The sequence below is a fragment of the Marmota monax genome, unplaced genomic scaffold (assembly GCF_021218885.2).
Source record: "Marmota monax isolate L192 unplaced genomic scaffold, Marmota_monax_Labrador192_F-V1.1 WCK01_AAM20220418_F8-fsc00045, whole genome shotgun sequence".
NCBI lineage: Eukaryota > Metazoa > Chordata > Mammalia > Rodentia > Sciuridae > Marmota > Marmota monax.
The window spans coordinates 5,363,632-5,391,484 of record NW_026692132.1 but is presented as its reverse complement, the minus strand read 5'-3'; the positions used below and the strand labels follow the sequence as shown (position 1 = coordinate 5,391,484).

The following is a 27,853-nucleotide window of genomic DNA, read 5'->3' as shown; positions in this document are numbered from 1 at the left end:
TAATTGGATCTTCACAATAACTATGATAGTCCTGGCACATGGTGTTATACTACATTATGAGGAAGCTGAGTCTGAGAGTTGAATTGAAAATTGATAGGTCTAGTACTTAATCTGTCACCATCTAGGTTTGTTGTAATGCTCTTTATTTTATACCATATTATTCTAGAAGAAAAACTAGTATCTAAAATTTTTTCAGACAGCTTTTAAGTGAACTTTGGTTTGCATTTTGGATAATCTAGTGTGTCAGTACATTGGATTTTATTTCAGAGGAAGATTTTCTTTATGAAAGTTTTAGAAATATATTTCTAATCAAGAAACTCTTCCATAATACTGTACATGTACCATCAGTGTACTGAGATAATTTTTAAAATTTTTTCCCTCATTTTTAAGGTCTCTTGGTCTTGCTGTGGCACCACGGGTAAGATTTCTTCAGAAAATGCAGAAACAATCTACCAAAGAATTGGTGAAGAGTCAAGACAATGTGGTAACTGAGCCCAGGGCTCCATCTCTCACCAATGATGAGGTGGAAGAATTTAGAGCCTATTTCAATGAGAAGATGTCCATCCTTCAGAAAGGTGGGAAAAGACTACAAGGGACAGAGAATAGACAGAATAGTGATGTTAGTGAAGAGGAGGAGGAGGAGGAGGAGGAGGAGGAGGAGGAGGAGGAGGATGAAGAAGAAGAAGAAGAAGAAGAAGAAGAAGAAGAAGAAGAAGAAGAAGAAGAAGAAGAAGAAGAAGAAGAAGAAGGAGAAGGAGAAGGAGGAGAAGAAGAAATGAAAGAGAAACTGGGAAAAGCGAAAGGGTCTCAAACTCAATCTCATCCCAACATGGAGACACAGAAGGTCAAGGAAGTTTCTGTGCGGTTCTTGGACCAAGATGATGAGGAAGAAGATGGACCTGATAATGATTTTCTTACAGTGAAACGGTGCAATGTGTTTGGGTTGAATCTTTCAGAGAATAAAGTGTTACAGGTAAGTTTACTCTCCACTGAGGGTCTTCTGTTATGTTTTTTTACTGTGTACTAGTTTTTGCATTTTGGGATTTTAAGAAAAGTAAGAACTAAGAGAATCATAGTTTTGTTTTTTCCAGTGGCACCCTCCCCCCCATATTTAAACACAGAGTAAGTGCCAAAGAATTTTTATTTTATCCTACGAGGTTATCACCTTTAATTGTATTTATTGGCTTTCTGATACTATGTTTTGAAAGTCGTCAGAGTCATGATTATGACATGAAGGAAGGCAGTGAGGTTCATGGTTTATGATGTGAGAATCTTTCATTGTGATTGTTAACATACTACTTTGATTAAATTGTTGTAAGGAGAAGTTACTATTTAAATCTTTCTGAACATGAACTTTACTTGTAATGAAACATTGGCTTTTGGGAACGTACCTAGTATCTTAAGTAGACTCAAACACCTCTTTTTAAAGACCCCTTATAAAAGCTTATAAAGTTTTCATGTAGATTCTTTGTTTCTCTGTTGGCACCTGCTAGAAGGAACCAGAGAGAGAGAGAGAGAGAGGGAGAGAGAGAGAGAGAGATATTGATTGATTCATCCCATATAATCTGTTGCCCTGTGATACTTATAGGATCTCAGTAAATATTTCTTCTTTCTCCTCCTTCTTTCCATTCTTGCTTTGTATCCCTTTATTCTTGATCAACTGTTGAAAGAGAATTGAATGAAAAATGGAACCAGACTCCTAGTGTTTATGTAATGTTTAATAAAATGCCAAGATTCATAGCAGGAAATACATAGAATTTGGACCATTAGATTTAGAAAGGTGTTTTTTAAAGTAATTAAAAAAATAAGCACTGTAATCCCAGTGGCCCGGGAGGCTGAGGCAGGAGGATTGTGGTTTCAAAACCAGCCTCAGCAATGGCAAGGTGCTAGGCAACTCAGTGAGATCCTGTCTCTAAATAAAAATACAAAAAAGGGCTGGGGATGTGGCTCAGTGGTTGAATGCCTCTGAGTTCAATCCCAGATATTTATCCCCCCCGCCAAAAAAAAAAAAAGAAAAAAGTAGACATGTTTATTGAACACATAGTGTATTATGTATGAAGCATTTTCTAAAAGTTGGCATCATTTAGTACTTGAAATATACTATGAAGTAGGAACTGTCATCTTATATAGGTGAGGGGAATAAAACCTGTGGCATAATCATGTACTGTCTTATTCTACTCAAGTTAAATCACTTTAAGTTTGCAGTTAAGTCTCATTTCAAATAAGTGAAACGAAACAATCTAAATTTTTGTTCTTAGTGCATTAAAATTGTTTTTATGCCTTTTTAAAAACTGTTAAGGGAATAAGCTAGAGGTAAGATTATGAAGGAATGACAAAATTTTGTAATGGCATGTGATTATTCATATTATAAGTAGGGTGCGTATTCAAGTATTTATAGCTCATCTGGCATTTGAAAAAAAAATTAAATGCATATAGCAAAAAACGTTTAACTTTCTAAAAAAAGTTAATTTAGGTAACTGATGTGGGGTAAAATTTAACTTTTTAAATATATAATTTGAGTTTTGAAGTGTAAGTTGTGTAAACACTACCACAATGAAGAGTAGAACACTCCTATCACTTAAAAAAAATTGGTTCTTTTTAGCTATACGTGACTGTAGAATCTATTTTGACATAATTATAAAATCATAGGTTATATCTTGTTCTAATTCAGTCCCCAGTACTTTCCTATCCCTTTCTTTTCCCCACCCCCTGCTCCCTTCCCTTTACCATTTTTTTTTGCCATTTACCCATAGTTATTTTTTTTTTTTAAATTGATTTCTTGTGGATGTACACGATGGTGAATTCACTGTGGTACATTCATATATGTATATAGGAAATTTATGCCAGGTTCATTCCATTGTCTTTCTTCAACATGCCTCCCCTACCGCAATCCCTTCATTCCTTGGCTTCTCCACTGAACTTCTATTCTCTATTCCACCCCTTATTCTGGTTTAGCTTCCACATATCAGAAAAAACATTTGATCTTTGGTTTTTTGGGGTTGGCTTATTTCACTTAGCACCATAGACTCCAGATCCATCGATTTACCAGCAAATGTCATAAAATAATTTTTCTGTATGGCTGAATAATAGTATTTTCACGTGTACACACACACACACACACACACACACACTCTTTATCCATTTATCTGTTGAAGGTTACCTATGTTAGCTCCATAGCTTAGCTATCGTGAATTGTGCTGCTGTAAACATTGATGTGACTGAGTCACTGTAACATATTGATATTAAATTCTTTGGATGTGTACTAAGGAGTGGGATAGCTAGGCCAAATGGTCATTCTATTCCTAGTTTTTTTGAGGAATCTCCATACTACTTTTCAGAGAGGTTGTATCAGTTTGCAGTCCCACCAGCAATGTATGAATGTATTCTTTCCCCCCTATATCCCTTCCAAAATTTATTGCTACTTGTATTATTGATAATTGTCATGCTGACTGGAGTGAGATGAAATCTCAGTGTAGTTCTAATTTGAATTTCTCTAATTGCTAGAGATGTTGAACATTTTTAATATATTTATTGACCGTATTTCTTCTTTTGAGAAGTGCCTATTTAGTTCCTTTGCCCTTTATTGATTGGGTTGTTTTTTGGTGTTTTTTGAGTTCTTTGTATATGCTGGATATTAATGCTCTATATTAGGAACAGGTGGCAAAGATTTTCTCCCATTCTATAGGCTCTCTCTCCACATTCTTGATTGTTTCGTTTGTTGTGATGAAGCCTTTTAGTTTGATGCCATTCCATTTATTGATTCTTGATTTTATTCCTTATGCTCTGAGAGTCTTGTTGAGGAAGTTGTTCCTGAGCTGATATGTTGGAGTATTGGGCCTACATTTTCATCTAGTCTAAAAAAGTGGTATTTTATCCACTTTGAATTGAGTTTTGTGCAGGTTGAAAGATAGAGGTTAAGTTTCATTCTACTATATATGGATTTCCAGTTTTCTCAGCACCATTTGTTAAAAAAAGACTGTCTTTTCTCCTAAGTATGCTTTTGGCATCTTTGTCAAATATGAGATAACTATATTTATGTAGGTTTGCCTCTGTGCCTTCTATTCCATTGGTCTTTATGCCTGTCTTGATGCCAATAGCATGCTGTTTTTTTCCTCTATCTCTGTAATATAATTTAAATTCTGGTATTTTGATGCTTCCTGCTTTGCTTTTCTTGCTAAGGATTACTTAGGCTATCCTGGGCCTCTTATTTTTGTAAATGAATTTTATGACTACTTTTTATATTTCTATGAAGAATGTCATTGGAACTTTGATTGGTATTGCATTGAATCTGTATAGTGCTTTTGGTAGTAGAGCCATTTTGACTATTGATTTGGCGTATCTAAGAAGATGGGAAGTCTTTTCATCTTCTAAGGTCTTTCTCAATTTCTTTCTTTAGTGTTCTATATTTTCATTGTGCAGGTCCTTCCCTTATCCTCTTTTCAGTCAGTAACTTCACTCCACCTTTATCCCTTGATCTGATTTCTGACCCTATAGTGTTGAATTTTTTAGAATTACATGGATAGAATCATACAACATGTATAGCCTTATGCCTTTTACACCTGCCACCTTTTGTTTAATATGTGGTTATTGGATATATCAGTAGTTTGTTCCTTTAATTGCTGATTCAATTTCATTGTTTGGATACATCTAGTTTTCTTTCTTATTTTTAATAAATTGATTATTTCCCATTTTTGATGATCATGACAAAAACAACTACAAATATTCACATGTAAGTTATTGTGAAGATAACTTTTTTTTATTTCTCTGGAGTTTATATATAACAGTGGGTTCACTGGGATCCTAGGAATTGATATATTGAATTTTGAGAAGCTCCTTAGTTGCTTTTCGAATGGGCTCTTTCAGTTTGTGTTTCTGCTATCAATGTATGGGAGTTCTGATTCTTCAGTTCACCTGTGCCTGGTATTGTCAGTCTTTGTAGCCATTCCTGCTAGGTATGTAGCTGAATGTTGTTATAGTTTTAATTTTCATTTCTCTAATGACTTAGCGGTAAGCCTCTTTTCATGTTTATTTTCCATAGAAATATCTTTTTTTTTGTGAAATGTCTTTCAGCTTTTAAAAATTGTGTTTTTTTGCATTCTTGACTTCTAAGAGTTCTTTCTGTATTCTGAACTTGTATTATGAGATGTATTTTGCTAATATTTTCTCCCGTCTATGGCATCTTTCACTTAAGTGTCTTGTGAAAGCAGCAAATTTTTGAAGTATTTATTACTTTTATAGTTTACGATTGTGTCATATCTGATAAATGTGTGGTTAATCCAACGCCATGAAGGTTTTCCCATATGTTTTCTTGTAGAAGATTGACCTTTTTAGCATTTGTATTCATGATTAGGATCTGCTTAAACTCAATGTTTGGGTATGGTGCTAAGTAAGGGTCAAGGTTCACTTTTTTACTTATGGGTATGTAATTGACCCACTACCAATTTATTGAAAAGACTATGCATTTTACATTGAATTAGTTTGACTGTCAGTTGACTGTGTAGGTGTGGGTTTCTTTGTGGACTCAGTTCTGTTCTCTGTGTGTGTGCTTTCACCAATAACTCCTGTCTTGATTAGAGTAACCCTATAGTAAATCTTAGGTAGTGTATTTTTCAATTTGGTATCTTTATTTTCCTCAAAAACTTTGGACTATTTTTATTTTTAGATCATTGAATTTTCATTAGTTTTTGAATCAGCTAGTGGATTAGTACAAAAAGCTGGTTTTATCTTCATTGGGATTACATTGAGTCTATAAATCTACTTGGAGGGAACATCTTAATATCAAGTCTTTTAATCTAATGAATGTGATATATTTTTGTTCCTTTAGGTTGTCTTTATTGTCTTTTAGCACACACATATCATCATGCACATTGTTTTAGATTAATATGTTGCTATTTGATATTATCAATAATATAAGTAGTACTTCTTAAAATTTCAGTTTTTAATTTTTCTTGCCAGTATACAGAAATACAATTTGTTTTTGTTTACTGATTATTCTAAACTTACCTGTTCTTGTGGCTTCTTTGCAAGTTCTCTGGGATTTTCTCTGTAGTTGATTAAACAATCCTTATTTGCAAACAACCATAATTTACTTCACTTATCATCTTTTATTTCATTTTCTTTGTGCCTTTTATTTCATTTTCTCGCTTTATTACACTGAACAGGCTCTCAAGAATAGTAGTGGTAAGAGTAGATATCAATATGTTGTTCCTGATCTTAGGGTGGGGTAGGTGGGGAAGCTTTCAGTTGTTTGCCATAACATTTGATGTTAGCCTCCATTTTTTGGGTAAATACTTTTATCCGATTGGGAAAGTTCCATTCTATTCCTAGCTTCTTTCATGTTTTTATAAAAAAAAAATAGATGAGGAATTTTTTCACTTGCCTTTTTTACAGCTATTATGGTGATCATGTGGTCTTTAATCTGTTGATAGGGTGCATTTTTTTTCCTCCCCCTTATGTTGAACCAATTTAGCTTCCTTTGAAAAACCTCACTTAAGCATGATTTGTTTTTCTATATATTGCAAGATTTTATTTGCTAATAGGCATTTTGTTAGGGATTGTTACTTTTTTTGTCACAAGTGAAATTAGTTTGTAGATTTTCTGCCTTTAATGAGCTGACTGATAATATGGTATATTTTAAATTTTTTGCTATCTTTTGCCAAATCATCCTCTTAAAGAGAGGTCATATTGATAATTATCCCAGTAGTTTTTATTTTAATGTCCATTTACTCAAACCATCACCGAATATGAACATGTTTTTACTATTTTGGGAACAATTAGAAATGTCTTATTATTTGAATCCATCTTGAGTCCTAATATTAATGAATACTAATTACTTCTCAGCTTTGATTTCTCCATATTGCTTACACACATTTTACCCCATGTCTTTTTCTACTCCCTGTGTCTTTTTTTACCAAGTGTCTACCTTCACCTCATGTCTTCCCAGTACTGTGTCTCCCTGGACATGTGCCCTGCCCTCTCCTCTCCCCTACATGTGCTCCCCCTGCCTTTGCTTTAATGTCTTTCTCCCCTAGTGGCTCCCTCCACCACCTGACGCTTGTGTCTACATTTTCTGTGTGCCTCTCCCTCACTTCTGGTACTGTTTTTTCCCCCTGTTGATTTGCAAGGTTTTATCAAATTTATTGTTTCTGGCTCTTAACTTATTATTATTTTTTTTAAGTATTCCTGTCACACAAAATACTTATTTGCCTGACTTACAATGCCTTATTGATCAGTGTGTGTTTAGGTTCTGGTACAGTGTCTCATGTGCAAATTTCACAAGTATTTAATGAATGAAAAAGCAGATTTACTTTGATAGTTTTGTTGACTATGACTTATGTAGAATTTATTTGTAATATTTATTGGAAAATAGTATATCTTTGAAGCTATGTAAGGTTTAGCTGATTGACTTATACTGAAAAAGTATTGTTGAATGTTCTATGAGCATAGACATAAGTAAATTATTGGTTCTAAATGATAGACCTTTGCCTGCCTAGCATTGTCGTACTTTAGGTAATTGATAATGTCTAGTTGTAATGATGTGAAATTTTGATTTCTAAGACTATGTTTACATCACACTAAAAAATTCTTGAGGGAACAGGGGAGGGGAATAGGAAGGGGAAGAAAAGGAACTGGGGTCTGAATTAGAATAAGATATATTACATACTTGTATAATTATATCAAAGTGGATTCTGCTCTCATGTATAATTAAAAAGAACCAATAAAATTTAAAGAAAAAAGAACAGGAAAAAAGACAGCTGCATGATTTTTTTTTTACTATAAGTTTGAAATATTATGACGTATTTGTCAAATATGAGGAACATTTTGGAACAGTTGATAGGAGTTTGAGATGCTGATCAAGGAATTTTGTATTCCTGTACATTGCCTAGTACTGTATACAAAAAATAGAATTGAGTTTATTGGTTCTTCAGCTGAACTAGAAATAGGCTGCTTCCCCCCACCCCCCCACCCCCGCTTTACCTAGTTGTCTGTTTCATTTCTTATTTGCCTTTGAATTTTTAAAATCAATTCTTATTTGTGCTTACATTAATATTCTTTCAATCACCATGTTTTTTTAAAGCAGTTGATTTTGAATGTGAATCAGCATTCACAATCTCAATCAGCTTTCTGTTTTAGATTTTGCTGTTGCATTTTATATTTTACTATTGTATTACAATCATTACTCACTGACTGCTTTTTTCTTTTATTACCTATTTGTTTTGAATAGACCTGATAAAGATAAACCATAGAAACCATATACAGGGTGGGAAATGATGATTTACATCAATAAATTAGTGTATTTTCTGTGGGGTTCTAAATGCTGTTTTTAGACACTGCTGACTTTGTTCAAATGTTTCTGTTGCTCCTGTCTTAGAATTGTCTTCAATACACTGTACCATACACATAAAAGATTTGGTTTTGTTACTTGTTGTCTGTCTTCTTCATCTTGTCATTTTTTTCCTTTCTTGTCTCCCTGGAAAGGAGATAAAATTTGCCAAGCTAACTTGAGAATTGGAATCAATAGAAATATTTTGGACTGCAGATAAGATGGAATTTGTCTATCAGTCATATCACTAAGACCATAACTCTTCTTTAACTTTCTTTATTTGGCATTGAACTGGATACCAGATACTTTCTTTATGAGTTTTCATTTTTAACTATCTTCTCTTTGAGATGGGCTCTTGTTAGGTTGTCTAAGATGGTCCCTTGTGCTCATGTGATCCTCCTGCGTCAGTTTATTGAGTAATTGGGACTATGGTAGCGTGTGCTGCCATGCCCAGATAAGTTCTCATTTTTTTATCATGACAGAAAAGGTAGATGACGATCCTAAAATTTCACAAAGGAATTAAATGCCTTTCCAAGGTTACAGGGGTGAGGTGTATAGTTAAACCTGTCTGCTTTGCCAAATCATTCTTCTCTATCCTGCTGCCTATTGTCATTTGTGTGTAGTTTGTGTGTAGTAACTGAGGAATGTCTGTGTAATCCACAGCACCAAAAGTAATTTTAAGGTATCTGCTGTGTATACACACAGAATGTAGAATGAGTATGTTGTCTTTAGGCTTAGACACGAATGGAGAGGGCCAGGTGCAAGCAATACTTTTCTGTTTGACAGGATCAAAGCAGTAAAGGACACAGATTTTGTTAGTAATGGTGAGGGGGTCATGAGTGATGGGGCAATAGGATATGCAGGAGAGATCACAGCTGGGGTGAGCAGGCACTGAGGCAGTAAGAGAAGGTTGTTGACCTCCTGCTGTGATGGGACGACTTGCTTGGACCAGTTTTATGGGCTGTTTGGTGTTTAGAAAGTTGACCTCTAGGGAAATGGTGTTAGAGAAGACTGAATATGTAACTAAAACAATTAAAAATAATTTAGGACATTTATTTTAAATATAAAATGATATCTTTAAGGATATACTTTGCTGTCTTTTTTATATTTCTAGCTCAGCTGTGTCATTTTGAAGCTCTCTTCATAGTAAACATAGGTTGGTTTTAATTAAGACTTGGCCAATACAGATTATTTTTTGTTCCTTAGAGTTGATTCTAGATTCTGTTGAGATTTTCTTTTTTGGTAGCTTCTTTCCCTCCAGTATTGTAAGAACTCACTAATGTTATTAAAGCTAGATTAGCTAACTTCAGAGCTTGTTTGTCAGTATACTCATGTTATTTTAAGTTTTAAATCTATATTGTGATAAAGGAGCCAAGATTTTTCTTTCTTTTGTCTTTCCATCTTTCCTCTGCTTTCCTGATTTTCTCCTTTCCTTTTTTATCTTTCCTGCAGCAATTCCTGAAAACCAGGGACTATGCTAGGTACTTGATGGCTTATAGAAGATTAAACTTATAAGGTAGCAGACTAATAATTGATTCAACCAATGTTCTAAAGCTTTGAAAGCTCTACTGGCCTCATAGTAGAAATGATGTCCTGAAGAAATTGTGGAGTAAGGAATTGACAGAGGAATTAGTACAAAGGGGGCAAGTGTTGTAATTGAAGAGAACCGAATGAGCAAAACCATGGCTATAAGGAGTGTTAACTTTCCTGAGTTGAGTTTCCATCCCTGTAAACTGTAGTCAATAACATGTCTGTTTGGTAGTGATATGGTGATGATTAGAAATATAAAGCAGCTAGCATAGTTTGTGTATATGGGAGGAGAATAGTTGATGTTAGCTATTATTATTTCCACTTGGTAAATTATAATAAAAAGATGACCAGGCCATCTCTGAGGTAGCCACTGAAAAATAAGATCTCTTTCTGAGCTGAGGACCCATTGTAGAAAGAAAAGGTGACATGTTTCATTTATTTCAGGTTTAACATCAGAAAACAGATGTTTTTCTAAAAAATTATGGCACAGTTAGTTGATGGAGCATTTTTACTGTCTAGCATGGACCTGAAAAGTGCAAAACCCTATACTGTTATCACAAGTCCAGTTCATAGCACAGCCAAATGTTGACTAAAAAGAAGTGCATGTATAGCATTGTATCAAGCACTGTAAGGTATAGGATGGATTAAGAACAGTTCATGACAAATTGTAGTTTTTATGTCAAGGCAGTATAGTAGAAATTAACTGTCAAAAATATTTTTAATTCTATTTATAAACAGATTTTTTTTCATGTGGTGTTTGCATGAATTTATTAAGAATTATTAATCATGAATTACATGAAATTATTAAGATTTTAATGGATGGAATTCTCTATCCAGTATTGTTTTATCTTTTCATGATAAAAATCTCCTCTGAGCTGGGCATGATGGCACACATCTATAACTTGGCAAAACCCCATCTCAAAATTTTTTAAAAGGGTTGGGACTATGGCTCAATGTTAGAGTGCCTGCCTAGCATGCATAAGGCCCTGGCTTTAATCCCCAGTGTGGCAAAAACAAACAGGACCCCCCCCCAAAAAAAAAAAAAAAACACCCCAAAAAACAAAAAACCTCCTTGTGCATTCTTTTTTGTCTGTCTCTTCTGTTTATGTGGACATATTAGAATATAATATTATGGGATGTTTGTAACATCATGAATAATATTTAATGGATAAAACTACTATTTGTCAATTTAGAAAACTTTGCAATTTCTGTATATCGTTTCCATGTCTTTGGGGGCTATTCCTGGGATTTGCCTCAATTAGGGATGACTGCAGTTGGGATGTGAGGGTTCCTTGACCTCTTTGGGTATTGGGCTCTGCTGTGGTGTGAGTGTGTCCCTCTCAAAATTCAGGTGTTAATCATTGCAATCATATTAAGATGTGAGGCCCTTAAAAGGTGATTATGCCATTAGGGCTTCTCCTTCATGAAAGGAATTGAAACTTTTAAAATAAAAACAGCTTCTTCATATTGTTCTGCTAGCTTGTCTTCTGCTCTAGCTTGCTCTTCCATTCATGTGCCAAGAAAGGATATAGCATTTATCCCTCTTGCCTTGCAAGGATGCTTTAAGAGTGCCTTAAGCAGACATCAAATGTTAGCACCTGGGCACTGGACTTACTAACCTCCAGAACCACAAGAAACATATTTTTCATTATAAATGACCTGGTCTCAGGTGTTTTGTTACAGCAGCACAAGATGGATAAGGATGTCTGTTTAAATGATTCCATTCCCTCCTTCTCTTCTGCTACCTCTTCCTGCAGAAAGAAAGGAAGAAGGTTAAGAAGAATTAGTATATAGTCTTCTGGTATGTGCATTGATGATATAATGAAGTATGCAGTAAGAGAGTTTCTTTTGAAATCAGCTAACACTTGGAGCTTCTGCATCATCTGCAGTATCTTTCACATGATAATGCTTGTTTTCATTTTCTTTAAATGAGCATTATGGACAGCACTTTCTTCCTAGAATCAGAGTAAACAATGTAGCTCTTCCTCAACTCATCATGATTAGAAGCATCTCTATTTTAGTTTTAATAAACTGAGTCTAAAATAGAGCTTTTAAGCCAAGATTTTTTTGCCATAAACAAAAAAATTTGTGTCTATTAAGCGAGTGATCATTAATCTCTAGGCATTTTCTGTCCAGAAGGCTGTTACTGTTTTCGGTTTCTTCTTTTAGCTTGCCTGCTGGCTGTTAGGATAGAGGTGACAGACAGTCTTGTTATACTGTTGGGTTGCGAATCTGCTGGTTGTTATTTGGCATAATAAATGATTGAAAACAAAGTGCTATTTTATTACAATTCTAATAAAGCCAGCATGGTGGAGATTTTTATGGTGCGTAAATTAAGCTCCAGAAACCAGTGTAAATGTCCTTGGAATATATGGAAAAATTCCTAAGAATTAGGCATGTACAAGATAGAAATAATTTACTGAAGGCTTGCTTAAAGCACATGAAAGCATGAAGCCCATATTTTGATAGATGAACTGTCTTGTTGCAGTGTTCCTTTCTGTTGGTCTATTTGCTCCTCATCCGTTGCATTGCTAGACTCAATGTATTAGTTTCTGAATGGCAATCACTGTAAGACCTGCCTACATATAATAATTCTTACCCAACTTTGCTTTCTAAATTAAAATGGTGCTCTTACATCTGTTGGGTAATCACAATAAGAATAATTCTTCCACCTGCCTGCATTTTTTTTTTTTTTTTTTAATCACCTCATTTTTGTCATGGGAAGTAACAGAGCAGAGGAATGTTTTCTTCCTTGCTGTGATACTAATTTTGGAAGACACTAATTTCAAAATGCTTGTAGGAAATGGTTGTATATTCCAAAAACTCTTAGGAAGAACTTGCTAAATAATGTTTTCTCCAGTGATTTGGATCAGCATTGTTTTGTTTCCTTTGCATCTATTGATCTTTCCGAACTGACTTTTTTTTTTCTTGCTCACATTTTGATAGAGTTTTATGAATCAAAAAGCAGGTAAATTTTTATTAGTCTATCTTTACTCCCCACTCAAATCTTTGATGTCTTTACCCCTTCCTCAAAAAAGGAGAGAGTAGTTATTTTATTTCCCCCAAACATGCTATCAGCCTTCCAGAGCCTACACCCATCTAGTTTGCAGCCTATCTTCTAGCATCAGCTTAGCTAATATCCAGATTTGTAATGGATTTATAATTTCAGGATTATTTGTGTCTGCTAGGTTAGCCCTTCTTTTTCCTGCTCCTCTGCCATTAACTACTACTGTATTTTGGCAGAAATTGAAGATCTTTCTGGCTTTTCTCATTTCTTTACTGAAGAGAGAGAAGCAAATTATTTCCAGTTTTCAAGAACTGTGAAGAGTTAGAGATTGTTTCCTACTTGGAGACTCACAAATTAGCCTGCCATATTTTTATACATGTTGTTGGACAGTGTGTGGAACAGCAGACAGCATAAGTTTCAAGTTTGCAGTGATTGCTCTACCTGTACAATATGATATGCCTTTATGAATGTAGGGAATGGATTTTAATAATTTTGGTGTTTTACTGTCAGGTTTGCCTGTTTGTATTGCAGGTTCTTCCTGTTTGTTAAATGAGTGAATGAATAAATAAGTGGATAAGAACCTTTTAATTCAAATCTGGTTGATACCTTTTTATTCCAATTCATTAGCTAGATTTGAGACTATACTCTCTGATTGAAAAATAGACTGGAGACATGAAAGTTCAGTAAACACTTGTTGACTAATCAGGTTAATCTGTACAGGACCCTGTATCCTGTATTAGAGCATGATGTATGTGTTTGTGTGTTACTGACGAGCAAACCCAGTACCTCATGCAGGCTAGGTAAGTGAGATACCACTGTGCTACATCCCCCACACTTTTTACATTTTCTTTTGAGACAGAACTTTTTTAAGTTGCCTAGATTGGCCACAAGTTTGCTATCCTGCTGTTGCTTCAACCTCCTGAGTAGCTGCGACTACAGGTGTGTGCCGCTGTGTTGAGCTCCAGAGTACATATCTTGGGTGAAATCATTCCTAAACTTAAATTAATCCATCATCCCTTCCTTTTCATAGAGATTGCTTTGATTTCTAGTACCTGTGTTTTTTTTAAACCTGATTTTCTGTATTCTCAAAACAAAAATTAAGTGAAATTTGGTTACTTACCATTTAAAGATGTTTGAGAAGTTTTAGTAGAAAAAGTAACTTCTCCTATTGAATTATAATTTTATTTTAAAGTGAATTCACAAAAAGATGTTAAATCCTAATGTTCTGTCAATAGTTGGTTTGGGGCATAAATGTGTGTATAATCTTGAATAGGATTAAAGTAAAGAGTGTATGTATAAATTACCATTGCCAGAAGACTTGGCACAAGACTCTTTCCTACAGTTTTTACTACTTGAGCTGGAGATTTAACCTTGGTCAAGGCAAATGGAGGCAGGCTGCTTGTTTCTTAACAAGTGCTCCAAAACATGCAGTGCTACTAGAGTCCTGTGATCTCTATCATTCAGAAGCTCAGAGAAGCAATCAAAAAGTGCTAGGTAATACTTGTGCTGTCACTTTGAAACGTTTCCTAAGTTTAGCAATCAAAATTATCTAGCTATTTTTAACCAGAAATAAAAGTAGAATTGTTTTGGCAGGCTGATGTTTTTACATCTGTGTTAGGTTTATATATTTTTGCCAGAAGTGTATCTAGTAGTATAAAGGAAAAAAATGATCATAAGCTTCTTAAAATTCAGATCTGCTTTTTAAATATTCATTTCCATTAATATAATTACAATGAATGGCTTTGTGTACTTTTCTAGGAATTTCTCTCACTGGAAATTGAGGGAAAGAGTAGTCTTGTCACAGTTGGGAAGCATTTTTCCAGTGGTGTCTGCATAATGAGTCACATGAATTTGTGAAATGTAGAGCTTTAGCAGGTGCCAAGAAATGATTATTTAATTAGGCTATCTATGTCTCTGGTTTTCTCAGATTAAAAGACCCTGCTGGACTGCTTAAAATGCTAGCTTCTTTCATATGCTGTTGAGGTATTTGTAAAAAACACTGATAGTATATCCAGTAGTATAAAGGAAAAAAAATGATTCATGAGCTTCTTAAAAAATTCAGATATGTTTTTTAAATATTCATTTCCATTATTAATTAATTATTTCTGCTTTCAGTTAAAAAAAAAAATGCTCAGCAACAGGACCCAAAAGTCTACTCAGGGAGAAATTACAATTATTGTGCCTTTTGTCTCAGTAGATTAGCTTGAGCCTTTGGGATTATGTTGGTTGACCTTAAATACCCTCTGCCACCCATGGCCCTGTCATAATTAATTGCTTTTTAAAATTCATGTGTTATGGATGTGATACTATGTTCCCAAGTATGAAAAAATTAGACTTGTCATTCTTCAGTAAATTTACATAGTGAGACAGGGCAAGAAATATAGTGTGAGCTTCTTATCTGTGGTAATAAAATATTTTGAAGCTAGAATGCTCTGGAAGATCTTTCTGGAATATGTGAAATTGGATAAATTTTGAAAGTTGTATTGGATTTGGCCTGTGGAGAAAGAGGGACAATGTAGAGCACAGAGTATGTTTTCACCAATTAGATATGGAAGAATAGAAGAGCTCTGTAGGACATGATAAAGGGTAATGAAGCAAGTGAAGAATAATTTCTATTTTATTTATATTTTTATGTTATCCAATTTTACTACTGTTACCACTTGGTGCAGCTTAGATATAAATCTAATTGCATCAACTTTCATTTACTTGATGCTATGCATCATGTTAAAGGTATGATTTTTAACATAGAGTGCTCTCCTATTTGTAATTCTCTGAATAGTCTTATTAAATATTAGTATTTATAGTTCAGATTTCTCTTGGTAAGAAGAAAGTAAATTATTCAGATACTCAACTTTTCTAGATCTGGAAGATCTGATATAGGTTTACCTAGGTCTGAAATTGTATTATCACATTCCTTTCTCAGTGGACCAGTCTTTTTTCTTTTAGCATGTCTTCCATTTGGGTAATAGCTTTATTGAGATATAATTTGTGCACCATACAGTTCACACAATTAAAGTGTATAAATCACAAGTTCTTAGTGGTCAGGCTAATCAATTGAGCATACTATCAATTTAAAAAAATGTTTTTACTACCTCAAAAAAGAAACCTTACATTCTTTAAGTTATAACTCCTTATTTGATTTCTACCAGCTATAAATAACTATGAATTGTCCAGAATACAGTGATCGATAATTAGTGAGACCTACTTTTGGCATGGGCTAGAGTTGTTTTAACATGATCACCAATTTCCCATTTCTAGAGAGTATCTGGAGGTGATAACGATAAGTTTAAAAAACATGGAGAGAAGATTTATTGTCAATATTTTCAGGTCGAGCATTGTAGGAACATAGTATTTGTCACTTTTTTTGATACCTTGGCTTCTTAACCACCTTGGCTCATTGATATTTTAGAATATTACATTGAACAACTGCAGAATGTTCATTCTTTAGTTCACCTGGTATATTCATAATGCTCTATATACTAGGTCACAAAGTTTTATTTGTTCTTTTTAGATATATGTGACAGGGTATATTTTGACATATGATACATATGTGGCGTACATCTTATTCAAACTAGGATTCTATTCTTGTGGTCGCATATAATGTGTAGATGCACTGTGGTGTATTCATATATGAACATAGGAAAATTATGTTTGAAAGGGTTGAACTATCAGTGGGATATCTAGGGAAACAGAAAATACTGGGAAATTAAGTATGTGTAAGGTCTGAAGATAGTGTCTTTGCTAATTTAATTGTTTTTGTGTTGTCTTTTATGTTGACATGGGCACTCATTGCTTAAAAGAGGGATAAAAACAGGAACAGAATGGGTTGCATATGGATTATTAAAATTCATATCTAGATATATATTTTTTTTAATAATTTTTTTTTTAAAGAGAGAGAGAGAGACAGCAAGAGAGAGACAGCGAGAGAGAGAATTTTAATATTTATTTTTTAGTTTTCGGCGGACACAACATCTTTGTTTGTATGTGGTGCTGAGGATCGAACCCGGGCCGCACGCACACCAGGCAAGCGCGCTACCGCTTGAGCCACATCCCCAGCCCATATCTAGATATTTTTGAAGTCTAGACTGAAAATAAAAATTCATCATTATTCACAGTTTGTGAAATAGATTTGTTACAGAGTTCCTTAATTCTCTCAAAAGGTATTTACACTGTCACTGGTGGAAATCTTTGCTCAACAAATGGGACATTAATGCCATACTTTAACTATTCAGGTTTTTAGCTTAGTGACAAGATTGCATGTTTTGTCAGGTCAAAGTTTAAAGTTCTCTTAATTCTTAAAGGTAAAAGACTGGTTCTCTTTTGTTAAATGCTTGAAAGAGAAACTATAATTTTCCTATTAAACATTTCCTTAGTTGCTTGGCTTTCTCTCCTCACCTTTCTTTTTTTTTTTTTTTTAAATTTTTTATTGTTGGCTGTTCAAAACATTACATAGTTCTTGATATATCATATTTCACAATTTGATTCAAGTGGGTTATGAGCTCCCATTTTTACCCCATATACAGATTGCAGAATCACATCAGTTACACATCCATTGATTTACATATTGCCATACTAGTGTCTGTTGTATTCTGCTGCCTTTCCTATCCTCTACTATCCCCCCTCCCCTCCTCTCCCCTCCCCTCCCCTCCCCTCTTCTCTCTGTGCTCCCTCTACTGACATTCGTTTGTCCCCCTTATATTATTTTTCCCCTTCCCCTCACTTCCTCTTGTATGTACTTTTGTATAACTCTGAGGGTCTCCTTCCATTTCCATGCATTTTCCCTTCTCTCTCCCTTTCCCTCCCACCTCTCATCCCTGTTTAATGTTAATCTTCTTCTCATGCTCTTCGACCCTACTCTGTTCTTAGTTACTCTCCTTATATCAAAGAAGACATTTGGCATTTGTTTTTTAGGGATTGGCTAGCTTCACTTAGCATAATCTGCTCTAATGCCATCCATTTCCCTGTAAATTCTATGATTTTGTCATTTTTTAATGCAGAGTAATACTCCATTGTGTATAAATGCCACATTTTTTTTATGCATTCATCCATTGAAGGGCATCTAGGTTGGTTCCACAGTCTAGCTATTGTGAATTGTGCTGCTATGAACATCGATGTAGCAGTGTCCCTGTAGCATGCTCTTTTTAGTTCTTTAGGGAATAGACTGAGAAGGGGAATAGCTGGGTCAAATGGTGGCTCCATTCCCAGCTTTCCAAGAAATCTCCATACTGCTTTCCAAATTGGCTGCACCAATTTGCAGTCCCACCAGCAATGTATAAGTGTACCCTTTTCCCCACATCCTCGCCAGCACTTGTTGTTGTTTGACTTCATAATGGCTGCCAATCTAACTGGAGTGAAATGGTATCTTAGGGTGGTTTTGATTTGCATTTCTCTGACAGCTAGAGATGGTGAGCATTTTTTCATGTACTTGTTGATTGATTGTATGTCCTCCTCTGAGAAGAGTCTGTTCAGGTCCTTGGCCCATTTGTTGATTGGGTTGTTTGTTCTCTTATTGTCTAATTTTTTGAGTTCTTTGTATACTCTGGATATTAGGGCTCTATCTGAAGTGTGAGGAGTAAAGATTTGTTCCCAGTATGTAGGCTCTCTATTTACCTCTCTTATTGTATCTTTTGCTGAGAAAAAACTTTTTAGTTTGAGTAAGTCCCATTTGTTGATTCTAGTTATTAACTTTTGTGCTATGGGTGTCCTATTGAGGAATTTGGAGCCCGACCCCACAGTATGTAGATCGTAGCCAACTTTTTCTTCTATCAGACGGCGTGTCTCTGATTTGATATCAAGCTCCTTGATCCATTTTGAATTCACTTTTGTGCATGGCGAGAGAAAGGGATTCAGTTTCATTTTGTTGCATATGGATTTCCAGTTTTCCCAGCACCATTTGTTGAAGATGCTATCCTTCCTCCATTGCATGCTTTTAGCCCCTTTATCAAATATAAGGTAGTTGTAGTTTTGTGGATTGGTTTCTGTGTCCTCTATTCTGTACCATTGGTCCACCCGCCTGTTTTGGTACCAGTACCATGCTGTTTTTGTTACTATTGCTCTGTAGTATAGTTTGAAGTCTGGTATCGCTATACCGCCTGATTCACACTTCCTGCTTAGCATTGTTTTTGCTATTCTGGGTCTTTTGTTTTTCCATATGAATTTCATGATTGCTTTCTCTATTTCTACAAGAAATGCCGTTGGGATTTTGATTGGCATTGCATTAAACCTGTAGAGAACTTTTGGTAATATCGCCATTTTGATGATGTTAGTTCTGCCTATCCATGAACAGGTTATATTTTTCCATCTTCTAAGATCTTCTTCTATTTCTCTCTTTAGGGTTCTGTAGTTTTCATTGTATAAGTCTTTCACCTCTTTTGTTAGGTTGATTCCCAAGTATTTTATTTTTTTTGAAGATATTGTGAATGGAGTGGTTGTCCTCATTTCCATTTCAGAGGATTTGTCGCTGATATACAGGAATGCCTTTGATTTATGCGTGTTGATTTTATATCCTGCCACTTTGCTGAATTCATTTATTAGCTCTAATAGTTTCTTTGTAGACCCTTTTGGGTCTGCTAGGTATAGAATCATGTCATCTGCAAATAGTGATAATTTAAGTTCTTCTTTTCCTATTTTGATGCCTTTAATTTCTTTCGTCTGTCTAATTGCTCTGGCCAGTGTTTCGAGAACTATGTTGAACAGAAGTGGTGAGAGAGGGCATCCCTGTCTTGTTCCAGATTTTAGAGGGAATGCCTTCAATTTTTCTCCATTCAGAATGATGCTAGCCTGAGGCTTAGCATAGATTGCTTTTACAATATTGAGGTATGTTCCTGTTATCCCTAGTTTTTCTAGAGTTTTGAACATAAAGGGATGCTGTACTTTGTCGAATGCTTTTTCCGCATCTATCGAGATGATCATATGATTCTTATTTTTAAGTCTATTGATGTGGTGAATAACATTTATTGATTTCCGTATATTGAACCAGCCTTGCATCCCAGGGATGAATCCTACTTGATCATGGTGCACAATTTTTTTGATAAGTTTTTGTATCCGAGTGGCCAGAATTTTATTGAGGATTTTTGCATCTAGGTTCATTAGAGATATTGGTCTGTAGTTTTCTTTCTTTGAAGTGTCTTTGTCTGGTTTAGGTATCAGGGTGATGTTGGCCTCGTAGAATGAATTTGGAAGTTCTTCCTCTTTTTCTATTTCCCGAAGTAGCTTGAAAAGTATTGGTATTAGTTCCTCTTTAAAGGTTTTGTAAAACTCTGCTGTATACCCATCCGGTCCTGGGCTTTTCTTAGTTGGTAGTCTTTTGATGGTTTCTTCTATTTCCTCAATTGATATTGGTCTGTTTAGGTTGTCTATATCCTCCTGACTCAATCTGGGCAGATGATATGACTTAAGAAATTTATCTATGCCTTCACTATCTTCTAATTTATTGGAGTATAAGGATTCAAAATAATTTTTGATTATCTTCTGTATTTCTGAAGTGTCTGTTGTGATATTGCCTCTTTCATCCCGTATGTTAGTAATTTGAGTTCTCTCTCTTCTTCTCTTCGCTAGCATGGCTAAGGGTCTGTCGATTTTGTTTATTTTTTCAAAGAACCAACTTTTAGTTTTGTCAATTTTTTCAATTGTTTCTTTTGTTTCGATTTCATTAATTTCAGCTCTGATTTTCATTATTTCTTGCCTTCTACTTCTTTTGCTGTTGTTTTGCTCTTCTTTTTCTAGGATTTTGAGATGAAGTATGAGATCATTTATTTGTTGGTTTTTTCTTTTTTTAAGGAATGAACTCCAAGCAATGAATTTTCCTCTTAGAACTGCTTTCAATGTGTCCCATAGATTCCGATATGTTGTGTCTGTGTTTTTATTAATCTCTAAGAATTTTTTAATTTCTTCCTTGATGTCTTCTATAACCCATTGATCGTTCAGTAACCTATTGTTCATTCTCCAAGTGATGTATTCTTTTCCCTTCCTTCTTTTATCATTGATTTTCAGTTCCATTCCATTATGATCAGATAGGATGCATGGTATTATCTCTACTCCTTTATATTGTCTAAGAGTTTCCCTGTGACATAATATATGATCTATTTTTGAGAAGGATCCATGTGCTGCTGAGAAAAAAGTGTAACTGCTTGATGTTGGGTGGTATATTCTATATATGTCAATTAAGTCTAGGTTATTAATTGTGTTATTGAGTTCTATAGTTTCCTTATTCAACTTTTGTTTGGAAGATCTGTCCAGTGGTGATAGAGGTGTGTTGAAGTCTCCCATGATTATTGTATGGTGGTCTATTAGACTCTTGAACTTGAGAAGAGTTTGTTTGATGAACATAGCTGCACCATTGTTTGGGGCATATATATTTATGATTGTTATGTCTTGTTGGTGTATGGTTCCCTTGAGCAGTATGTAGTGTCCCTCTTTATCCCTTTTGATTAACTTTGGCTTGAAATCTATTTTATTTGATATGAGTATGGATACTCCTGCTTGTTTCCGAAGTCCATATGAGTGATATGATTTTTCCCAACCTTTCACCTTCAGCCTATGTATGTCTTTTCCTATCAAATGCGTCTCCTGTAGGCAGCATATTGTTGGGTCTTGTTTTGTGATCCATTCTACTAGCCTGTGTCTCTTGATTGGTGAGTTTAAGCCATTAACATTTAGGGTTATTATTGAGATATGGGTTGTTCTTCCAGCCATATTTATTTATGTTACTAAACATGGTTTGTTTTCCTCTTTGATTATTTTCCCCCCTTTAGTGTCCTACCTCCCACTGTTGGTTTTCATTGTTATTTTCCATTTCCTCTTCCTGTAATGTTTTGCCAAGGATGTTTTGAAGAGATGGTTTTCTAGCTGCAAATTCTTTTAACTTTTGTTTATCGTGGAAGGTTTTGATTTCATCTTCCATCCTGAAGCTTAATTTCGCTGGAAACACAATTCTTGGTTGGAACCCATTTTCTTTCAGTGTTTGAAATATGTTATTCCAGGATCTTCTAGCTTTCAGAGTCTGTGTTGAAAGATCAGCTGTTATCCTGATTGGCTTACTCCTAAATGTGATCTGCTTCCTTTCTCTTGTAGCTTTTAAAATTCTCTCCTTATTCTGTATGTTGGGCATCTTCATTATAATGTGTCTAGGTGTGGGTCTCTTATGATTTTGCACATTCGGCGTCCTGTAGGCTTCTAGGATTTGGGGTTCTGTCTCATTCTTCAAGTCTGGGAAGTTTTCTCGTATTATTTCATTGAATAGATTGCTCATTCCTTTGGTTTGAATCTCTGTCCCTTCCTGTATCCCAATGACTCTTAAATTTGGTCTCTTGATGTTATCCCATATTTCTTGGATGTTCTGCTCATGGTTTCTTAACAGTCTTGCTGAGCTGTCTATGTTCTTTTCAAGTTGAAATACTTTATCTTCATTGTCTGATGTTCTGTCTTCTAAGTGTTCTGCTCTGCTGGTAGTATTCTCAATTGAGTTTTTAAGTTGGCTTATTGCTTCCTGCATTTCTAGGATTTCTGTTTGTTTGTTTTTTATAACCTCTATTTCCCTGTATCGTTGATCTTTTGCTTCTTGGATTTGTTTATGTAATTCATTGTTGAAGTGATCTTTCATTGTCTGATTTTGCTGTCTGATGTCTTCCTTGAGACTCCAGATCATCTGAAGCATGTATATCCTGAATTCTTTATCTGACATTCCATCTGCTGCAGCTATTACCTCTTCTAACGTTGAGTTGACCTGCAATGCTTGTGGTCCTTTCTTTCCTTGTCTCTTCATACTGTTCGCGTTCCTTTCTACTTGGTGAAACTGTTGTGCTATTGAATTTTCCCCCTGTATATTTATATTGGTCTTGTATAGTTGCAAAGTCTCCCTCGCAGGCGCGGGCGGCGGCTCTGTCCCTCTGCGGGCCGCTAGGCTTGTTCTGTCGGTGGTCACAGTTCTGTCTACTTTGCATGCACAGGCAGCGGCACTGCCCCTCTGCAGGCCTCTGGGGCTGTACTGCCAGTGGGTCACAGGTCTGCCTACCTTGCAGGCGCGGGGGGGGGGGCGGCTCTACCCTTCCTCAGGCCACTGGGCCTGTTCTGTCTCTAGGTTGCAGGTCTGGCCTGTTCTAATGGTGGTCACAGTTCCCTATACCTTGCCAGTGCAGGGGGAGGGGACGGCTCTGCCTCTTAGCAGGCCGCTGCTCCTCTTCTGCTGGTGGGTCGCAGGCCCGCCTACCTTGCAGGAGTGATTGGAAGCTCTGTCCCGCCGCGGGCCACTGGGCCTTTTCTGTCCGTGGTCACAGTTCCACCTACCTGGCAGGCGCGGGGGGTGGGGGGCGGCTCTGCCCCTCAGCCGGCCGCTGGGCCTGCTCTGTGCGTGGTCACAGTTCCCTCTACTTTGCTGGCGCAGGGGGAGGGGGCGGCTCAGCCTCTCAGCAGGCCGCTGCTCCTCTTCTGCCGGTGGGTCGCAGGCCCGCCTACCTTGCAGGAGTGATTGGAAGCTCTGTCCTGCCGCGGGCCACTGGGCCTTTTCTGTCCGTGGTCACAGTTCCACCTACCTGTCAGGCGCGGGGGGTGGGGGGCGGCTCTGCCCCTCAGCAGGCCGCTGGGCCTGCTCTGTGCGTGGTCACAGTTCCCTCTACCTTGCCGGTGCAGGGGGAGGGGGCGGCTCTGCCTCTCAGCAGGCCGCTGCTCCTCTTCTGTTGAAGGGTCGCAGGCCCGCCTACCTTGCAGGAGTGATTGGAAGCTCTGTCCCGCCGCGGGCCACTGGGCCTTTTCTGTCCTTGGTCACAGTTCCACCTACCTGGCAGGCGCGGGGGGTGGGGGGCGGCTCTGCCCCTCAGCAGGCCGCTGGGCCTGCTCTGTGCGTGGTCACAGTTCCCTCTACTTTGCTGGCGCAGGCGGAGGGGGCGGCTCAGCATCTCAGCAGGCCGCTGCTCCTCTTCTGCTGGTGGGTCGCAGGCCCGCCTACCTTGCAGGAGTGATTGGAAGCTCTGTCCCGCCGCGGGCCACTGGGCCTTTTCTGTCCGTGGTCACAGTTCCCCTACCTGGCAGGCGCGGGGGGTGGGGGGCGGCTCTGCCCCTCAGCCGGCCGCTGGGCCTGCTCTGTGCGTGGTCACAGTTCCCTCTACCTTGCCGGTGCAGGGGGAGGGGGCGGCTCAGCCTCTCAGCAGGCCGCTGCTCCTCTTCTGCCGGTGGGTTGCAGGCCCGCCTACCTTGCAGGAGTGATTGGAAGCTCTGTCCCGCCGCGGGCCACTGGGCCTTTTCTGACCGTGGTCACAGTTCCACCTACCTGGCAGGGGCGGGGGGTCGGGGGCGGCTCTGCCCCTCAGCAGGCCGCTGGGCCTGCTCTGTGCGTGGTCACAGTTCCCTCTACTTTGCTGGCGCAGGGGGAGGGGGCGGCTCAGCCTCTCAGCAGGACGCTGCTCCTCTTCTGCCGGTGGGTCGCAGGCCCGCCTACCTTGCAGGAGTGATTGGAAGCTCTGTCCCACCGCGGGCCACTGTGCCTTTTCTGTCGGTGGTCACCTGGCAGGCGCAGGGGGTAGGGGGTGGCTCTGCCCCTCAGCAGGCCGCTGGGCCTGCTCTGTGCGTGGTCACAGTTTCCTCTACCTTGCCGGTGCAGGGGGAGGGGGCGGCTCTGCCTCTCAGCAGGTTGCTGCTCCTCTTCTGCCGGTGGGTCGCAGGCCCGCCTACCTTGCAGGAGTGATTGGAAGCTCTGTCCCGCCGCGGGCCACTGGGCCTTTTCTGTCCGTGGTCACAGTTCCCCTACCTGGCAGGCGCGGGGGGTGGGGGGCGGCTCTGCCCCTCAGCAGGCCGCTGGGCCTGCTCTGTGCGTGGTCACAGTTCCCTCTACTTTGCTGGCGCAGGGGGAGGGGGCGGCTCAGCCTCTCAGCAGGACGCTGCTCCTCTTCTGCCCGTGGGTCGCAGGCCTGCCTACCTTGCAGGAGTGATTGGAAGCTCTGTCCCACCGCGGGCCACTGGGCCTTTTCTGTCGGTGGTCACCTGGCAGGCGCGGGGGGTGGGGGGTGGCTCTGCCCCTCAGCAGGCCGCTGGGCCTGCTCTGTGCGTGGTCACAGTTCCCTCTACCTTGCCGGTGCAGGGGGAGGGGGCGGCTCTGCCTCTCAGCAGGTCGCTGCTCCTCTTCTGCCGGTGGGTCGCAGGCCCGCCTACCTTGCAGGAGTGATTGGAAGCTCTGTCCCGCCGCGGGCCACTGGGCCTTTTCTGACCGTGGTCACAGTTCCACCTACCTGGCAGGCGCGGGGGGTCGGGGGCGGCTCTGCCCCTCAGCAGGCCGCTGGGCCTGCTCTGTGCGTGGTCACAGTTCCCTCTACTTTCCTCTCCTCACCTTTCTTGGAAGTGTCACTTGCTGCAAGTTTTCTTCTGTAAATGTCAGCACATATAGCATATGTGAGACATTATAAATTAAACTCAAATCATATTTGATGTGTAAAACTTTGTCAATGAAGTTGAATTATTCATCACAAAATAAGTCATATAGAAACTAATCATTTAAAGAATGCAGGATTTAAACTTGGTGCTTTACTTTCATTTAAGCAGAATTACTTTTACTTGAAAAACTTGTAATGGCCACTTATTGCAAAGTATTTTGCTAATTGGGAAAAACAATAGGTAAAACTATATCAGGTAGAATATTTTGCATGGATTTTTTGGGAACTTTGTTTAGTGTGATGGGCAATCCTATAAATACTATATGTAAAGATGTTTTTTGTCTTGGATCTGTAACTTCTTCTGTTTAAAAGTGGATTATAGTTTAGTTGTGATTAAAGGTAAAATTAAATTGCAAAATCTGTATAAAGTCCAGCTGTTGCTTTGAAAGTTGTAGTTGATGGAAATGAGAAACTGTATTAAGATTCTGGTTCTGAAATATTCCACTTGAGAAATCATTATTGCGGTGCCATTATTTTCTTCTTTGGGAAGCAATCAGAAAAGCTAACTTGAAAGATTTTTGTTTTAGGGTTTTTTATCAGTGAATGATGCTGTAGCACCCACTGCCATCTAGTTTGTCTTTCATTTAGTACTGTAAGCGGCTAGAGTTCAAATTGTAAGTTGCTTACATGGTTGACTTAAATTTAACATTCATTTTAAAGATAATATTAAAGAGCTAATGGCAGATGTGAATTCTGTTTTTTTGCTAACTACCTAAAGGTTATTGAGCTACTAGCACAATTATATTGTAAATCCATTGCCCTATTTTACTTGGGTTTCTGAACTACTGTCTCTTTGAGCCTTACTGTTCGCCAAAGTCTCCTTTGGTGGTCTGATAATGTCTATAGGCCACTTCTCAGAGTAATATTTCAAATGCATAAAATACATCAGATTACAGTAGTTTCCCCTTATCCATAGATTTGCTTTCCAATATTTAAATTACCTGAGGTCAACAAGCCTGGAGTTATTTAATGGAATTGGATGCTGTTATAAGTATGTGAACGATCCCCTTTTCCAATTTATTCACACTGTATGTTCTGTCTGCCTATTAGTCACCTAGTAGCTGTCTCAGTTATCAGGTCAATTATAGCAATATCTCAGTGCTCATTTTCAGGTAACCCTTATTTTCTTTAAAGAGTAACCCCAGAAGTGCAGAAGTGCTGTTGTCACTGGCAATTTTATTAGTTTATAATTACTGTGTTTTATTATTAGTTACTGTTAATCTTAGCCTAAGATTTGTAGTGAAAGGAATTGAAGTAGATGATTGACTCTTCTTATTCTTTGATTATAACTGAATATCTTTAATGTAAAAAATCTTTTGCTCTATAACTTTTTGTTATTTCTTAGATGAGTGCTACCTACTGTTCTTCAAGCCCTTTAATTTTTTTATGTTAAATTATGTAGCCTATCATGATTTTATTTTAATAAATGTTGAGACATTTATACTAGACAGTGAATATATTAAACTCTTAAAAATTGCAGTATTAGAGAAAGTAGGAATATAACACACAGAGTTCTCTTGTGCATAGACATTTGAAACAATTAGGGAAACCTCTATATCTTTGTTTTATATCTTAAATCAACAGTAAAAGGCTTAAAGAGATTCAGAAACTAGTGAAAATACAGTTTTGAGCCAGAATGTGAATTAGGAATATCTTATTATAATGCTAAATAGACATTTTTTTCATTACATTGGGAAGGCTTAATATATGGTAAAGTTTCCAGCGAGTGTTGGTTTAAGGTTCTTGAGTTCTTTTTCTCATGGGGTAGGGGTAAAGAGGGAAGATTTTATGAAGGGGAAATTATATAGATATGAAGAATGGGCGCATTGTAAGAATTGACACCATGAAATTACATTTTGAGGATGATCATGCTAGTTTGACTGTAGTGACTAGTTTTTTTATGGAGGTATGAGAGATACATTTGTGAAAGACCTTTAAGTCTAATCTAAGGTTAAATCTGCTGACTTGCCTCTTGGTCTTAATGCATACTTATCATAATGTGGAGTAAACAATGAAGATGTCCTAATATTTCAGTCAGCTGTCTTTATGCTGCTCTGCTCACTTTCTCTTGGGATAAATTCCGGAGGAGATGGCTCTCCCAGTGATTTATGTGGTACCTTAATTAAATTCACAGCTGTTCCCTACCCAATAGCAAAAACATACAGTAGTATTTTATCCTGCATATTTTATCTTGCATAAGTAGAACTGATAAAAGATTATAAAGCAGTGTTTTTCCAGCACCAAATTGTAAACACAACCTAGCCTAACATTTTTTACCACTGTGAGCAGTGATGCTTTAGATTTTTATATTTCCCAGAAGAGTAAATGTTATCTATTAAAAATGTTATCTTTTTCATGCTAGATTTTGAACCATTTTTAGGCAGTGAATGTCATTTGATTTTCATTTTTCTCTCTTGGGTCCTGGAACACATAGTAAAGGCTAAATAAATGTTTGCTGAATTGAATTCTGTTAGCCAAGTTATAATTTTAGAAAATGTACAATTCTCTGTCATAAGTTTTAAATAGGTTTACAACCAGCAGTTTTTATTTATAAAGAGAATATTTTATAATGCA

The 27,853-nt window shown here is 37.5% G+C and overlaps 1 protein-coding gene across 1 annotated transcript in view; it reads left to right on the top strand.

Moving 5' to 3' along the window:
* Ddx10 (DEAD-box helicase 10) overlaps nt 1–27,853 on the top strand; it is a 281,715-nt gene that overhangs the window by 74,624 nt on the left and 179,238 nt on the right. The window contains exon 13 of the mRNA XM_058586486.1: nt 391–973. Coding sequence (XP_058442469.1) covers nt 391–973 — 583 coding nt within the window. The remainder of the gene's footprint in view (nt 1–390; nt 974–27,853) is intronic.